At 40.6% G+C, this 18,367-nt stretch overlaps 1 protein-coding gene across 1 annotated transcript in view; it reads right to left on the reverse strand.

The window, feature by feature from the left end:
• LOC127633686 (ankyrin repeat and fibronectin type-III domain-containing protein 1-like) overlaps positions 1–18,367 on the reverse strand; it is a 116,914-nt gene that overhangs the window by 96,852 nt on the left and 1,695 nt on the right. The window contains exons 3-4 of the mRNA XM_052112943.1: positions 17,763–17,915; positions 14,609–14,841 (exon numbers count right to left, since the gene is read on the reverse strand). Coding sequence (XP_051968903.1) covers positions 14,609–14,841; positions 17,763–17,915 — 386 coding nt within the window. The remainder of the gene's footprint in view (positions 1–14,608; positions 14,842–17,762; positions 17,916–18,367) is intronic.

Consider the following 18,367-nt stretch of genomic DNA (forward strand, 5'->3'; position numbering starts at 1 on the left):
GTAAAGATTCATAATTGAGCAGCTGTGAGTTGTGTGTTGCGAGGCTGTTAGATCACATAACCTGCGGTGACAATATTTGCAAACCCTTCTATAGCTTGAGAGTAACTCCAGGGCATTTACAAATGTAATGAGACTAAAAAGTGCAATTCATTTGTTACAAATGACCCCCTTTCAAAGTCAAATAAGAGATCAAAACCCAAATTGCGGGAATGATCCAATTTGTCCAATTACCCATTTTGTCTGAAAACCATCCATGGATGGACACAATGAGGTTGGCGTGTTGATTAAGCATTGCCTCTGTCTTTTGAGCACAGCTGAGAGTAAAGCATTTGATAAGTGCAATGTAACACCAAGTCCAACTAAATTAAAGACGTGAGAAGAATCTAAAGACCTTAAACCCAAACCACAGCTGGCACTAATGATCCCAGTTTCCATGACAACCATTTGGGTTCCATCTTTGTCATCTTCAAAAGCAAGGGTAAAGAGGTGCTGGCTCTGGGGTCACTGGTCTATCCAGTCAATGGGAACTTTTGCCAAAAGCCCCCCTACACTAACCACAACAGGAAAGTGTAATGTAACATATTTAAGTGATAATATACAGTCATGCGGTCATTAATTCAAAAGACAATTATATCAGTTATACAGTTTAGAGGTCATTGTATGCAAATATTTGATATGATAATATATAAAGTAAATGGTGACTGAGGCTGTGATTCTATCTTAAATCTAATTTTGTGTTTCACTGAAGAAAGTAAGTCATATGGGTTTGGAATAATATAGAAAATAATGTAAATGAGAGAATTTAGATTTTTGGGTGCATTATCCCTTTAAAGGGTTAGTTCACCCATGCGTTAGGTGCCATACGTTAACATCAGTTAATGCATTAGGTATCATGAATGAACAATTAACAATATATTTTTTACAGAATGTATTAATCTTTGTTTATGTTAGTTAATGTTAGTTCATAGTGCATTTACTAGTGTTAACTAATACAACTTTTGATTTTAAACATGTATTAGTATATGTTGATACTAACATTAACTATGGTTAATAAATACTTAATGCATATTGTTCATTGATAATTAATGTTAACTTATGTTGTTAACTAATGTTAATAAATGGAGCCTTATTTTAAAGCATAACCGAAAATTCTCTCATCATTTACTCACCCTCATCCCATCCCAGATGTGTGGATGACTGTCTTTCTTCAGTAGAAAATACTTGAAGAAAAATAGAAATGCAAGTGGATGGTGATCTGACTTTTGAAGATCCAAAAAGAACAGGTAGTCAGCATAAACTTAAATGTAACAAAAAAATTATAATACAGCGGTTAAATTAATTGGCATCGCTTTTGGTGAGAAAAAGATCAACATTTAAGTACTTTTTAACTCTAATCCATCACTTTCGGTCAGCAGCGGTATGCGTGTGTGACATAATCGAGTTGGCACGTGAGACACGCTAGAACCGACACACGTAAGACACCCGCAGAAGAGCAGCACTGTTTACAACTAAGTAGGAGGAATGCTGTAAAGAAGCTTCATTAGTTTTGTATTTGTATCTGTTTCGTTACACACAGTGGTGTGTTTGTGTGCTCATCATGGATGTCTCAACCAAAAGAAGAATTTGAGATTACATCCGTAAGATGCCAACAGAAATACATCACACAAGAGACCACGTGAAAGTAGCCCTCTCATGAAGCTTACTGGAAGTGATGGTTTATAGTTAAAAAGTACTTAAATATTAATCTTTTTCACACCAAAAGTGATTGTATCCCTTTAGAAGACATTAATTTAAACCCCAGAGTCAAATGGATGACGTTTATGCTGACTGTCTATGATTTTTGGAGCTTCAAATGTCCACTTGTATTTTAAGGTTCTGAACTGATATATTTTTCTATTTTTCTTCAAATGTGTTCTGCTGAAGAAATAAAGTCATACGCACACCTATGATATCATGAGGGTGAGTAAATTATGAGAGAATAAAAATTTTTGGGTGAACTATCAATTTTGGATGAACTATCCATTTAAGTAGCTTGGGGGGTATTTTTATACATTTTGGTTTGCTTGATTTGTATAGAGCAATGTATATTTACAGTATACTGACAAGTATTTGAAGATTAGCTGTATAAAATGTAAGAAAATGGTGCAAAATAGGTCATGTAATTTTATTATTTATAGGATAATTTGTAGGATAGGATAATTCACATTTAATATGATTTCATGACATAATGTGTAGAGTAAACACAGAAAACTTTACGAAAACTTAAAATGTCCATAAGCTCTGAAACAAAATGATTAGCCTGATCTACTGTAATGTTGATTGAATAGTGGATATTGTTAAACTGGACTAAATTACCTGACATGGAAAGTGCCAAGTGGAAGAAATTTCATATGATGCTTTAAAATGGTTCTGTGGTTAATTACCAGCTGTTCAATTTAAATGACAACTGACATTGACAATAGGAAAGAAACAAAGATTTTGGGTACTGAATGGCAGTGCTTCTCCTGCCCTATAGCATTTCATGTTCAGAAATGATGGGTTGAAATTCAAGAGAGCTGCAATATGAAAGACTGAATTTTAAATCTGACTAAATCTTGTGCTATTCGAACATCTAGAGACAGTCAGTAGAGCCAGTATCACCTTTGTCCATTTCTGTGCACAGGCTCAAATGCAACAGTGACCTCTACTGGACTACTGGGAGTATAAAGAATGAATTAACGCCAGTGACATTACACATGTCTTGTTATTTAAAAAAAAAAAAAAAAAAATTAAGATCAAAGAAATTAAAAAAATGCTTTAAAATTATTATGAAACACATTTATATTTTCTCCTACTAATACTTTCTATGCAGAGATAACAACTTTCATAGTCATTTAAATTGTATAACATTTTTGGAGAATTTTTCATAAAAAAAAGGACTTTATGAATGAACATATGATTGAATGAGTGAACAACTCACACCCAGACATTGCTTTTAGCCTGTAATTTCCGGCTCATGCCATTTAGTGGCTCTCTGTGCACAGTGGTTACTTAACACTGATTGTATCATTTAGCACGTTAAGGCTGATTATCACATCCCCTGGTAATAAAGGAGAACCTAGCAGCTGAAAACAATCCTCTAGCTGCACTCATTCTATTACACATGAGGGTGTCATTAAAGACAACTAACACCCAGCACACATTGGGCCTCTTTGGATAAAATATTGATTCTGACGCCACTGCTGACATCAATATGTGTACATACAGAGCACTCTTGAGGAAACAAGGATGTCCACAGGGCATCACATCAACAAAACTTTCCTTTTTCATTCCTTTCACCAGCAGCTTTGAAGGTGAAACCATCACCATAACAAACCAAACACATGTTGGAAAAACCCTATTGCTGCTACACAATGGAACGGCAGGGCTGAGTGAAATGTTTTGTGAATATTTATATATTTATATTATATCAGACAAAGTTTATGCTAAAAACTTTCATTGAAATGTATATTTGCTCTGCTACTCCAAGCACTGTTAACATATTGTATACAGTATGATCGGATTAATATACTTCCAGCTGTATACTGTTGGTCACATATGCCAACTGAAACTTAAAGGAATGCTCCGGGTTCAATACAAGTTGAGCTCAATAGACAGCATTTGTGGCATTATGTTGATTACCACAAAAATTTATTTCAACTCGTTCCTCCTATAAACAAAATTAATTATAAAAGCAAAAATCAAGGTTACAGTGAGGCACTCAACATTATGCAACAAATGCTTTCTATTGAGATTTACTTGTATTGAGCACTAAACATTCCTTTAAAAATAATAGTAGATTTGTCATACAGTTTGAAGTATGCAATAGTAAATGCTATAAACGGTCAGGATTTATATATTGATAAAAGTTTGTTCCTTCATTCAGAACATGTTACACTGTAAAAAATAAATTTATTTTTACAGAGAAAATACAGTTTCTTTTAACATTCATTCCCTATTTTTTATTAAAAGTGTGACATTCTTATTGAAATACAGATATAATACTATTTTGTCATGGAAGGTGGAGTTTTGTCTGTTCAAGGCAAGACAGTCATACTTCGAGTCAGGGGACAAAGTAGGGAAGCTTTTGGCCAGATATATAAAGCAGAGAGAGTCTTTTTCAACCATTCCCTCAGTGAAATCGAAATAATCAATAATACTTTTAAAGAATTCTATCTTGAACTCTATAGCTCCACGTCTTCGTCTACTGATGAAGATATTAGAAACATTGTGGAACCATTAGAACTCCCTAAACTGACGACTGAGCAAAAAAATTCTCTTGATTCTGAGATAGCCTTGGAGGAGCTTTACGAGGTAATTAAGTCCCTGCCTTCAGGCAAGGTTCCAGGGCCAGAAGGCTTTGCTGCTGAATTTTTAGATCTTATGCTACAGAACTGGCTCCAGTTTTGTTAATAGTTTACATGGAATCATTAAAGAATGGAAAGCTACTGCCAGAGTGACACAAGCCCGGATCAGCCTGTTTTTTAAAAAGGACAAATAGTGTGTAAGAGTTACCATCCAATTTACCTGATCCAGCTAGATGTAAAAATATATGCAAAACTTTTGGCTAATCAATTAAGTAAAGTTATGACATCTCTAATACATAGAGATCAGTTGGAGTTTATTCGGGGCCGCAGCTCTTCTGATAGCAGGTGTTTCATGAATATCATGTGATCAGTGGCGAATGATCAGACTCTGGTCGCTGCCATCTCACTTGACGGTGAAAATGCATTTGATATGGTAGAATGGGATTATCTTTTTAAGATTTTGGAAATGCACATGTTTGGGAATACTTTTTATGGATGGATTAAGTTACTTTATAGACAACCAGTAGTGGTGGTACCCACAAATTGATTAATTTCAAATTATTTTACTCTGCCCTCTTTCGCCATTATTGTTCTGTCTTGCCCTGGAACCATTAGCAGCCGCGATAAGAAGGGAGGTTGTAGTGGGAGGAATGGCACATAAGCTTTTGTTCCCTTTACAAAAAGCTTCACTTTGATGCTGCGCTGCTAAGCGCTACGGGGAACAACCCTAGCTGTGAACCGAGCTGAAATAGTGTGTGTAACACGTCAATGAACATTGACTGGAATTTATAGCCTCGGTTGATGTAATCATTAGATGCACCTGTGGCCAGGCTATACATGGATACGTCACCAGGTGTCGTCAGAAACTCTTTTTTCAGAGCGATTCTGTTTCTGTGTGTTTCACAAACCCTGTCAAAACTTTCTTTCCTCTGTTAGGAGTTAGAATCAGTTAGGCAGTGTGCAGTGAACATTGTTCTCTTTGTTCTCTTTTTTCTTCTCTCTTCTGTTTAGAAAATATTATATATATATATATATATATATATATATATATATATATATATATATATCTAAAAAGAAAGAAAAAAAGAGAATGACTGAAAGCCATAAGCGGCACGTGTTCCCCTCTTCTTGCTCTATAGCTGAAGAGGACACACATCAGTTTTTGCTCTGTTTGTTTGGGGGTAAGAGCACACTGCTCTCGGCTGCAGCAGGGCGGTCGCGAGCACTGCGATTTGCTTTAACAGGCAGAGTGCTTCGTGCTCGCCTACGCTTGCTTCCGGGAGTCAGCACTCACGAAAAAAATAAAAATAAAGATCGTTCGTGGGGCTCTTGCATGGATTTGGCTGAGGAGCAAGAGACGGGTTGATCCCTTTCTCTCACTCTCTCCCTAAACCCAGCTGGTCCTTCACATGATCTTGAAGCATGTTCCGACGCTTCTTCGGATCATGAGGAGGATCGCGATTCTCTTCCCGCCCGCGATAAAAAAATCTACGGAGGAATTGCTCGATGTTGTTACTCAAGCTGTTGCCAGATTGGACTGGCCACGCGAAAAAGAGACACCAAACCCTCCAAATTAGGGGATAGATTTTATCTTCCAGTCTAAGAAAGGGAACGCCTCATGAGTCCCTTCCCTTCTTTGATAACCTCCATGAAGAGCTTTTTCAGCTCATGGAGGAACCCCTAAAAATAAAAATGTAAAAAATAAAAAAATAAAATACATTATATATATATATATATATATATATATATATATATATATATATATATATATATATATATATATTTATATTTTCTTCCGTGTTCACATACCCTCGGCGTCATTATATTCGACCATCGTGGGTGCTGAGGCACGGGGTATTCAGTGACGCTGCCGGTCGAAGAGACGCTTGCGGGCTATCTCTGCCGGGCTCGGCATCGTCACTTAAAGCCCTCTCTCCCCTCAAAGCCTTGTAGGACAACCTCCACTTTAGTGGGAAGGGCTTATCAAGCAGCAGGTCAGGCTGGTGCTGCTCTGCACACCATGCTGTTTTACAGGCGTACCCGAATGACCTCACGGACGACCTGAGTGTGGGTTCTGCGCTTGACGAGCAAGCCTCAGACCCGCCTCAGTCCTGTCTGAACGGAGGCTCAAAAGCAAAGCGGGGCGAGTCGTGCTCCTCCTCCCAGGGATTGGGGACAGTCTCGCCTCCCTCTCCAGCCCCCGAAGCAAGACCTCAGGGCTATCATTTCTAGTAAGAGAAAACCCTGACGGTCTTGCGCCTAGATTAGGGGGTAGCTCCCTTCGGGATGGGTGCGTGCTTCACTTCATCCCTCCCGGTACCCCCTCGAAGCCCCTCCATTCCCGCCACCTCTTGGTGTTTCGGGTTGCAGAGGCTTCCGTCAAAATTGGGCGTTTTCGCTGTTCCTGCATTTTATTCAGGATGCGAAACACCCGACAACCCCTCAACAGGAAGTGTTCAAATATAATACCCATCTCAGAGATCCTGGCAGCGTGGAAACTTCTGCCGGATATATTCTTTTCGGTGGGTCTTATAAGGGCGTCAGGATTTAATTCACTCGCCGGTTTTCCGTGTTTCAACGGCGTGTTCTCACTACCGTAAACCGGATTTCTTTTTTTTGTAAAAACAAAAACTAAATCTCCTGGTTAAAGGGGCCATGGTATGTGTTCCCCTTCCAGAGAGAGAGTTAGGTTATTACACTAAATACTTCCCGTTTCCCATGGAGGGTGAGGGGTGGCATTTGGCTTAGATCTTAAAGCTTGAACTACCCGTGGGTGTTCAAGTCCAAGATGATGCCTGTCAAGACGGTCGTGTCTCAAGCCCTACAACTCGTTTGGCTGGTCACCATCGATCTTATGACGCACTTCTATACTTCATTTAGAAGGTCTGCCACAACATGGAAAGTTCCTGAGGTTCACTTCCGGGGGCGAAGTCTTCCAGGGTCAGGTTCTTTCACTCAGCCTGGCCCTTTTTACCAGCACATTCACAATGCATGATGTAGCGCTGGCTTCTTGCGTCTCCGGGGCATCTGCATTCTGAATTATGTAGACGACTGGCTGATCCTAGCGCAGTTCCAGGAACTGGCAGTTCAGCACAGGGATATCGTCTTAGCTCATCTGTTTCTCTGGGGTTGAGGCTCAACGGCAACAAAAGCGTCCTCTCTCCCACTCAGAACACTGTCTATCGGGGCATCGTATGGAGTTCAATCACAATGCGGGCACAACTGTCTCCCGCTAGTATTGAGTCCATTCAGATCACCCTGCGCAAAGTCAGGCTAGGTCAAGGTTGCACTGTTATCAGTATCAACAATTTCCAGGTCTCAGGGCGACCGTGTCCACGGTGATCCCTCTGGACCTTCTGCTCATGAGACCGTTTTTGTTGTGGCCAAAAGCCAGGGGATTTCTTCCAAGGGCCAAAACCCCTAGGCTAAATAGGGTTACGCGCCTCAGGCTTCGTTCCCTTTCTATGTGGTTCAGACCCCGGTTTTCTGCCTTGGGTCCCACTCTAGGTGCATCTTGTTGTCGCAGGCTGCTAACGACAGACCTTAAGTGGTCGTCCAGCTTAAGGGGATAGGAGGGTCGTCAGCTCGGTTGTCACAGTCACTGTCTCGGGTTGATGGCTGTATTTCTGGCCCTGAAATACCTCCTCCTGAGGCTGCCATGTCTTGGTGTGGGTGGACAATACAGCGGTAGCCTCTTACATAAATCATCAAGGAGACCCATGTTCTTGTCAGCTGTATTTCTGACACGTTGGGTTCTCCTTAGGGCCCAGGGCAAGCTCCTGTCACTCAGGTCAGTTATATCCCTGGATGCCCGTATATGGGAGCAGATTTACGGTCCAGACAGAAAATACCAATGGGGAGTTAAGAACTCCACCCTAAGGTAGTAGTTGCCCAGAGTTCAGCCAGCAAGGGTTTTTGCCTCTTACTGATAGCACCAGCTGGCCGAACAGGGCTTGGTTCTCGGAGCTAATCTCTTCCCTCGACGACTCGCCTTGGGCGATTCGAACAGGAAGGATCTTCTATCTCAGGCACAGGGCAATATTTCATCCCTGCCCCAAATTGTGGAATCTTTCATGTTTGGCCCCTAAGGGTACCAACTGAGGGACACAGGGCTCTCTCCTGAGGTTATCGAGACCTTTTTAAATGCCGGGTTTTTTCCACTTGGAACAAGTTTGGGTGAGATCTTAGGGCAGAAAAGGACCTCTTCAGCCTCTATGAATAGCGCAATGTCTCCTCTACTTCTCCCTGAAATCACCCAGCCCCTTGGGTCTGGACGTTAAGACACATACATGACCCAGAATGCGCTTTCTTTCCCGGTTTCTCTGCTCCGGAGTCTTGGCAATGTTCACCAGCAAGGGTCTTGCCTCCTATTAACGGCTGCGCTGGCCGAACAGGATATGTTTCTCAGAGTTAATTCCTCTCCTCGACGGCTCGCCTTGGGCGATTCCGAACAGGGAGGACCTTCTCATCCTTGGTCCGAATTGTGAAACCTTTCATGTCTGGCCCCTAAGGGTACCAAATGAGGTTCACAGGGTTTTCTCTTGAGGTTATCGAGACCATTTCAAGTGCTAGGGCCCCCTCCACTTGGAACTGATCTGGGTAGATTTTACAGGGCAGAAGAGGACCTCTTCGGCTTCTGCTGATAGCGCAATGTCTCCTCTACTTCTCCCGAGTCGCCCAGCAACCCCATGGAGGGGCTGATCGTAGTAACGCATTCATAGCACAAATGCACCTGCATGCGTTTCCATCTACTAAAGTTCTTATTACAGAACCAGCTTACTGCCAGTTTGCTTCAGTTATGGATTTTCTGTAGAAAGAACTGTCAGCCACTGCCAGGTTCTATGTGGCCACTGTGGTTTGCCACGGATTGGTGGGCGGGGTGCCCTCAAAGAGGCATCCTCATTATTGCCTGGGCCTACGAGGCGCGCGGTCAAGCTTCGCCAGTAGGTTTTAGGGCACACTCTACCAGAGGGCTCTCCTCCTCTAAAACACTGGCTAGAGGTCTCCCTCTGCAGCAAGTTTGTGACGCGGCAGGTTGTCCTCTCCGCACACATTCATTAGATTTTTATAGTTTGGATGTTCTGCCACTCTTATGCCCTTGAGTCGACATCTCAAACTCATGTCTGGACAAGTTTGTGATGCGGCAGGCTGGTCCTCTCCGCTCACATTCATCAGTTTTTATGACTAGTTTGTGTTGCGATAGGGTTCTCTTCGCACACATTCATCGAACTTTATGGGCTAGATGCTTTGCTATTCCGGACTCTTATGTCCTTGAGTTGACATCTCAGCCCATGCCTAAACAAGTTTGTGATGCAGCAGGTTGTCCTCTCCGCACACATTCATTGGATTTTTCTAGTTTGGATGTTCTGCACTCCGGGCTCTTATGCCCTTGATTCGACATCTCAAACTCATGTCTGGACAAGTTTGTGATGCGGCAGGCTGGTCCCCTCCGCTCACATTCATCAGTTTTTATGACAAGTTTGTGTTGCGATAGGGTTCTCTTCACACATTCATCAAACTTTATGGGTTTAGATGCTTTGCTACTCCGGGCTCTTATGCCCTTGAGTCGACATCTCAGCTCCTGCCTGAACAAGTTTGTGATGCAGCAGGCTGGTCCTTTCCGCTCACATTCATCAGTTTTTATGACAAGTTTGTGTTGTGATCGGGTTCTCTTCGCACACATTCATCGAACTTTATGGGTTCGATGCTTTGCTACTCCGGGCTCTTATGCCCTTGAGTCGACATCTCAGCCCATGCCTAAACAAGTTTGTGATGCGGCAGGCTGGTCCTCTCCGCACACATTCATCAAAATTGAATGGTTTAGATGTTTATGCTACTCCGGGCTCTTATGCCCTTGAGTCGACATCTCAAGCTCATGTCTGAGACCTCTCGCGTTTTTGTGAGTACACTGCACAACCGTAGGGGTCATCCCCAAGTGCGGCGGCATGGGTATTGCGTTCCCCGTAGCGCTTAGCAGCGCAGCATCAAAGTGAAGCTTTTTGTAAAGGGAACGTCTCGGGTTACATGTGTAACCCTTGTTCCCTGAAAAAAGTGGAACGAGATGCTGCGCTGCTTTGCCGCACTGGGACGTCCCAGGACTGCTCTTCAAAAAGAAGTATCTGACGATACCTGGTGACGTATCCATTTATAGCCTGGCCACAGGTGCATCTAATGATTACATCAACCGAGGCTATAAATTCCAGTCAATGTTCACTGACGTGTTACACACACTATTTCAGCTCGGTTCACAGCTAGAGTTGTTCCCCGTAGCGCTTAGCAGCGCAGCATCTCGTTCCGCTTTTTTCAGGGAACAAGGGTTACACATGTAACCTGAGACGTTTTATGCAGATGATATTTTATTATTAGTCTCTGACCCCATTAGATCTGTGACTTGCCTTCACATAATTATTAATTCCTTTTCTAAGTTCTCAGGATACAGAGTCAATTGGTCTAAATCCGAAGCTTTGGCTCTGACAGCGTACTCTCCGGTAACAGCTTTTCAGCTAGGTGCCTTCCAGTGGCCCAAACAGGGCATTAAGTATTTGGGCATTTTATTCCCAGCAAATTTGTCTGATTTGGAGTTAATTTTGACCCTTTAATAAAAAGGTTTTCGAGTGATGTGGGCAGGTGGGCTTCATTACATTTATCTATGATTGGGAAGGTTAATGTTATTAAAATGAATTGTATTCCAAAATGTAACTACCTGCTACAATCTCTTCCTGTAGATGTCCCCTATCTTATTTCAAGCAATTTGATAGCATAGCGAAGTCGTTCATTTGGAATGGTAAGCATCCTAGATTACATTTCAGTAAGTTGCATAGGCCAACTGACAAAGGTGGGCTAGGCCTACCCAGGATTTTCTTTTATTATTATGCGTTCAGTCTCAGACATTTGGCTCATTGGTCACTTCCACCTGAGAGAGCCCCTCCCTGGTTTTGTATTGAACAGGAAGTTCTTGCCCATATTTCACCATTTCAAAGCATTTCTATCAAACTAATCGGTGGAGTTAAGTTACACCCCGTTATTTTGCATTTGCACTCAGTATGGACAAAAGTGTCCAGACTGTTTAATTCAGACATCATTTAAATAATGCCTCGAGCATATGTTTGAACCCCAAAATATGTTTAAATAAGTCCCCTTTCTGCTGGTCAGAGTGGATTGTGAGGGGGGTTACTACAATCGGTGACCTGTATGAGAGTGGATTGTTGAGATCCTTTGAAAATCGGTTCAACGTTTTGGGATTCCCAGGTCTCAGTTCTATAGGTATTTACAGCTGCGCCACCTGCTCTGTACTATTTTTGAGAGAAGTTTACACCCCCCTAAATCGGCAGATACTCTGGGAGTGGTAATTACTGCTTTTGGAAAAGGTAATGTGGCATCAATGTATTACTTCCTGCTAATTCAGAGTCTGGGGGATGGAGCTATAACTTCTATCAAGAGATTATGTGAGAAAGATTTCAACTTGGTATTGGAAGAGTGAGTGTGGGCTAGGATTCTAAAAAAACTTTCAAGTTTTTGTGTAAAATTCAAGATTTTACATAGATTCTATTGGACCCCCTCTAGATTGCATAGGCTTGGTCTTGAAGACACACCCACCTGCTGGTGATGTTAATCAGAAGATGGAGACATAACCTATGTCTTTTAGGGGGGTGTTAGGAGTTTTATTTGTGATGTAAAATTTGTGATTCAAGCTTATCCAAACCATTATGATTGTCTTTCTTCCATGTAGCACAAAAATAATTCATATATTTCAGAATCCAAGCTGCTCTTCTTCATATGGAGACCAGGGGTGCCAAAAAAGCACCATAAAGGTTCCATAAAATTAGTTAATATGACTTTGGTTTTTCACTGCAAATCTTCCCCACCATCATTTTGGCTAAGTTTTACAGCCCTTGAGGCCCTATGTTTTCAATAGCCGCTTTTCCACTATCAGGCCAGTGCGAGCCAGGGCCATAAACTGGTCAGTTAATAGCCTCAGACCTCAAACTGCGAGACCAAAATAGCTCTTCATTACCAACATTGCGCAAAAAGCCCCACAGAGTTGCCCAAAAACCCGCTTTTAATACACCGTCCTGGTGCAAACATCACACACCCCGCCCATTTCACAAGTCAAAACAACGCATGTTGTTTAGTTATCTAGAATATCAAGTTTATATTATATGTAAATGTTAGCTAGCTAGCAATATAATGTAACGTTTACAACTCACCGACTATAACTGCCACGGTGTCCTGAGTGGTCTCTCAACCAACAGCAGGACAATGTCTCATGATGTCCCATGATTTCGAATCAAGGGAAGTTCTTCCTTTGGGTACCGCTTTGTCCAGTGTGCATATTTATGCAATGGATTTGTAATGTTTTCGCCGAGATACAGGTGCATGATGTCACAAATTTGTTGGCACCCACAGATTTACAAAGTTAGTGATAAACATTCACTTTAATTTAATGATATTGATCAATGAGTCAAAGTTTCAACATTACAATATATTAAATCTTGTTAAACAATCGTTTGCAGGGACAGGTGTACAAAACACAGTTAATTAAACTCTCTTTTGATAATCGTACACCTGTAGCACAAATGCTAGCGTAGCAGCATTATTTATCAGTTGTGTTGCTAGGAGACAGTCAAACCCCTGAAATGCTAACAGGAGCGCTGCAGTTTTGGTTGATTAAATGTAATTTTCCGAGCATCTGCAAATGGAATTCCTTTAAGGTCAGAGTCAGAGATCAGAGAATTCAAGTGGGAATATCCCACTTCCCAACCTGTCACCTGCATGAAACACAGCACGAGACTTTCGCTAAACTAAGTCTTTGGCATTGACCCTGCCTCAATCCCCAGTTGGCCCAAGGGTAACCGGCAGGCCAAAAGCCATTGGCCGTTGGCCACAAATAAGCCCTAAGGAGACACGATTAAACCCCGGAAGTGACAGTGGGAATGCAACTGTCCCTGGCACGTTTTAGCACGCCCTCATTTGGCCTGACAGTGGAAACGCATTCTGCAAAATATCATAAAGGTTTGGAACGACATGAGGGTGAGCAAAAAATGACAAAATTTACATTTTTAGCTGAACCACTCCTTTAAGTAGATTGCAGAACCCTCCACTGTTTACATACCAGACATAAGCTCTTCCAGAGATAGGCAGAGCTGTTTATGGCGTGAACAAAAGTCATTTCCCGTCATTCTGTACCACCCCTAAAGATACTAATGATAGTTCTTTTCTCTTATGTAGGGTAGGTGGGATTGGAGGGTGACTAAATAGATATATTTGCCTTTTCTTCATCTGCTCTAAGTTTGCCAGAACTAGGAAATTTTGTTTTTCTTGACAAGCCCTTGTAAAATGAATTGCTCATTAGGCCGTCCATAAGGTTCACCACAATCATTGCGATAGCGCTAATGAATATCGCCTGCAGGGAACAGCGATGAATAAACCTGCAATTATGAGTCATTTCCACATACAACAAGAGCAGTAATGACAGGGCCAACTCTGCAGACTGACAGCACAACAGCATGAACTACAGACTCTGCATGAGGTTGATAAAAACATACTAAAGTAAGCTTTCAGCACATACTGTGATCTATTCTGCGTGATATTTTCTCAATTTAAAATTTTTCAAAAGTGCAATTTGCTTCTTGGATGTTGAAAGCAAATTGTTTTATTTTTGTGTTATCTAATGGGGAACATTTTGTTTCTGTAGTGAGCATGTATGCTGTCCATGAAACATTTAGTTATTTTATAAAATATCTTGACATACCTAAAGATTTATAATAGTATTTTACATGAATTAACATTTCATATACAATATATTACAGTACAGTGCATCTGCCATTGGGAACTGAAGCAAAAACAAAACTGAAATGCAGTAAACGTATCATTCCACACAGGCAATTAGCTAGATTACTTGAGTCATTAATTTTGCAGAGGCCCTTTGCCCTCGATTTTGACAAACATGTCAAAACCAAGTGCAAATTATTTGATGAAATTGCTTTTCGTGGATATAACAGGTGATCAAGCAATCATGCGAATCAAGTGAGGCACCGCAAACGTAACAAATTAACAAGAGAACCAAATCTGTTCAGGAGCCACACGACATCCAAATGACTTAATGTGGTTTCTTCCAACCTCAAATATTGATGTTCAGCCACTGAAATACTCCACATAGATTTTTCAATTTCTTGAAAGAAGTTTCAAACCACAGCATTGGCACAATCACACACACTCCTAAAGAGCCAAAAGAGTTATTTTCGAGAGATGATGAAAGGGTGTACAGTTTATGATTGGCATACCTGATGCGTCCCAGTGCAGTCCTCCAGGGCTGGCTGCCAGGCGGCGCCTTTTCCGCACACTCACGCCACCTTGACAGGAGTCTCTGGTGGGCTTGGGCAGAGGAGTTGAGGTGGTCCGCAGGGGTGCTATTGACTGAGGGGAGGCTGAAACTGGCAGGAGTGGGGAGGGTGGCAATAGATGGGTTCTCCTCTCCTGGCACTGGCTCAGATGGATGGACTCCTTCTCTAGAGGCCTATGGAACAAAAGAGATTTCACTGCTGCTGTCACTCCACTATAATTAGCTGTCATACAGTGATGTTTTCATGATCACAACTGAGCTCCCACATACCGCACAGCGTGTCATATCAGCAGTGATAAATATACGTTTTTCCATAAAAATCAACATTTGAAAATTGTCGCTTTTAGCTGTATGTCAGAAAGATAGGGGAATTAAAGATGTGGAAAATATTTGAGCAACAAACATGTGGGAATATTTTAAAGCATTATAGGATGGGCATCATTTATTATAGTGTGTGTGTAATTTAATGATTTGTTTGAGCACCTTTTATTAATTGACTAAAGAGGGATTTAGGAAAGATTTTTTTTAAATTAGAGCTTAATTTAGAAACTAAATATTTAGCAATATAGTAACTCATTTAGAAAGATCAACTATTTTTTGCACAATAAAATATACACACATAGACTTCAATCCATGGGGGTTTGGAGGGTTACGAAGTTATGCAATCAAGTAGAGAGCAAAAATTCCAAAACCCAATCTCTCTACTGAAATTTTTTTTAAGGATAAACAAAAACCAAGTACTGTAAAAAAAAAAAAAAGAAAAAAAAAATATTTTTCTTTTTAATTTGGTTAAAAATGTGCTAAACACTACTTTAAGTTTTTTTTTTCAGTTTGGGAACATAGAGTACCTGCAATCTGGAAAGGTGTAGCTTTGGAATTTCCATGATCCTCTCCTGTGGGATCTTGATTTTTTTCTTCTAAACAAAAACTCAACGATGCGCTCCACTGCAAACATGGCACCCTAATAGACGTCTTCTTTTCTCCTTTACGTAAAGCAAACTCTTAAATGTTGTCCATGTAATCCTGTATCAGCCACGAGATGCATATTAAACTGGAATGCGTCTGTATCTTAGAGTTCTAATGCCACCGTTCTTACCCAGGACGTCCAGTAGCTAAAGCCTTTTATAATCAAATCAACAGCGCAATCGTACAGGGAGGAAAGAAGGCCTCTGAAAAAAAAAAAAACAGCCGCCCTACCGAGCATTCAATGCCCAGCATTAACATTTAATTGCACCTTGAGCTAAAGTGTGCCAGCCGTGCACACAAAAGCCATATCAGTCTGTCAGGAGTCAAGTGGAGCGCATATCTGATGGTGGAGTTGGTTATGTTGCTTTTGTGCGACTTTCTTAACTGTAGTGAGTTGGGTAATGGTTCCAGTGCCTGCTTTTGTTTCCACTGGGAGATGTAATAACACCTTCACAGTAAGGGACCTGGCATTTTGGTTTTAATAAATGGCTTTGCAGTATCATATGAATGCAGCCTGATTACATAAAATTCAAATGAACAGTGTAGCAGCGGGTTTGCTCTGCAACCCAGACAGGATTAAAATAATATTAACTGGTCTTAGTCATTACATTTTGTGTATCTACTTTGCAGCATATGACATGAGGCTTTTAAGAGAGCTACATAAAAGGTAGCCAAGAGAAGACTTTCATTTTAATTCATTTTCATTGGCTCTTGAAACCTCAAGGGCCTCACTGATTTCACATGTGGGAGGTTGGTTGGCACTGAAATTGATTTTCTTTCCTCCACAGAAGGACTTCGTTTCAAAATGCAATCAGAGGCATTTATGAAGAAAACAAGCAAGTGTAATGGCGGTTCTCGTAAAGAAAAAATCAAAGCAGTCAGAGGTTGTGTAATATGTAGTGAAATGTTTAGCAACATCAAAGTAAACAGTAGGCAATCAGCTTATCTACAGTGCACTTCAAAAAACGAATTCTTTAGCAAGTCTTCAAATGACTTCAGAGCAGCCCTACCTTTTTTGTTTTAATGTTTCTTCTTTTTTTGTTTTTTATTAAATGCCTAAAAAAACGATATAGTAGGCAGAGCAAACAAATTCAGAATTAGTTTGTGGCTACTCAAACACTAATGTAATGTAATGTAATTATAATATTTCAAAATGGCTATGAGAAGGTGTCACTGGTTTCATATATAAGTTGATTAAAGGGATAACTCACCCAGAAATCCTCTCATCATTTACCCACCCTCATGCCACACCAGATGTGTATGACTTTCTTTTATTACAGAACAAAAATAAAGATTTTTGAAAGATATTTCAGCTCTGTAGGTTCATACAATGCAAGTGAATGGGTGCTAAAATTTTGATGCTTCAAAAAGCTCATAAAGGCATCATAAAAGTAATATATATGACTCCAGTGTTTAAATCCAAATCTTCACAAGTGATATGATAGGTGTGGGTGAGAAACAGATCAACATATTTTTTGCTTAACATTCTTCTCTCTGCCCAGCAGGGGAAGATATACATGAAGAATATGAATCACAAAAAACGCAAGGAGAAAAATGTGAAAGTTAATGTGGAGATTGACTGATGGCATGAGGGTGAGTAAATGATGAGAGAGTTTTTATTTTTGAGTGAACTATTCCTTTAAGACTGTTCTCCTGGTTGGTCTGAACACTGATAACGTGTAAACAATGACATCTTGTGGTCGCTGATATCATTGCAGTCCAACAGCTGCACTAGGCTAAGTGTAACATGTATAATTCTTTTTCTAAATAGTTTAAAACACAACCGCTTACAATGTACAGTGTGCAACGTTTTAGAGTTTAAAAGGACGAACCATTCCATTCCCAGTATGGCATTTTAGATGCAATATTTCAATGAACTGTAGAGTGCCAAATGAATCTCAAAATGTTTACTTCACTGATATTTTGCTAAGGAAATATCTTGTCTTGTATTCCCATAAGAGATATAGACACTGTTTAACAAACTAACTCACCCAAAAATAGCATTACTACTTGGACATGAAAAGAAAATTGCTCTTAACTGAAACACCTACACAAAAAAACATCAAACTGGTATGGGACAAAGAAAGAGGAGCTTGTTTGACTTCAAATTTCTCTCACAAAAACAGTACCTGGATTCTTTGTCTGTGTCTCCGGTGTCACTCTCATGGGATGGTGGCGACATGGAACAAACTGAGTCCCGGCTCCTGGGTAGCAGTGTAGAGGGCATACACAGCCACGTCTCCAGATCAGAGAATTTGGAGTAGCTCAGCATCTCTAAAACACTGCAATACAGGAATATGTCTCACAAAGGGTGTCAGAAATATCTGGGAAAAATCATGCCATGTGTCTATCTTTTGGCCCTTAGCTCTCTGTAATACAGTAAGGGACTGGGGTAGTCATGGAGTAAATTTGAAGTCATAAATGAGAGAAATGTCTGTGCAGACTACCTGGTCCAATATGCAGTACATTTTCATGGCCCAATCATATAGCCTATGTATTAAAGGAATTGAACCAAAAATAAAAATTCTGTAATCAATTACACACTTTGCATGTCACACAAGATTTTTAGTGAATAACAACTTCGATCTGATAATTAGATTAGTTTCTCACACAAAATAGACATTATCAGGCTTCATATGTATATTGTTCAAATTGTGTGGAATACTTTTCTGATATTTTTATGGTGCTGTTGTGTCATTTTTATAGCACAACAACCCCAGTCACCATTCACTCT

The sequence above is a fragment of the Xyrauchen texanus genome, chromosome 40, assembly GCF_025860055.1.
Source record: "Xyrauchen texanus isolate HMW12.3.18 chromosome 40, RBS_HiC_50CHRs, whole genome shotgun sequence".
Taxonomy (NCBI): Eukaryota; Metazoa; Chordata; class Actinopteri; order Cypriniformes; family Catostomidae; genus Xyrauchen; species Xyrauchen texanus.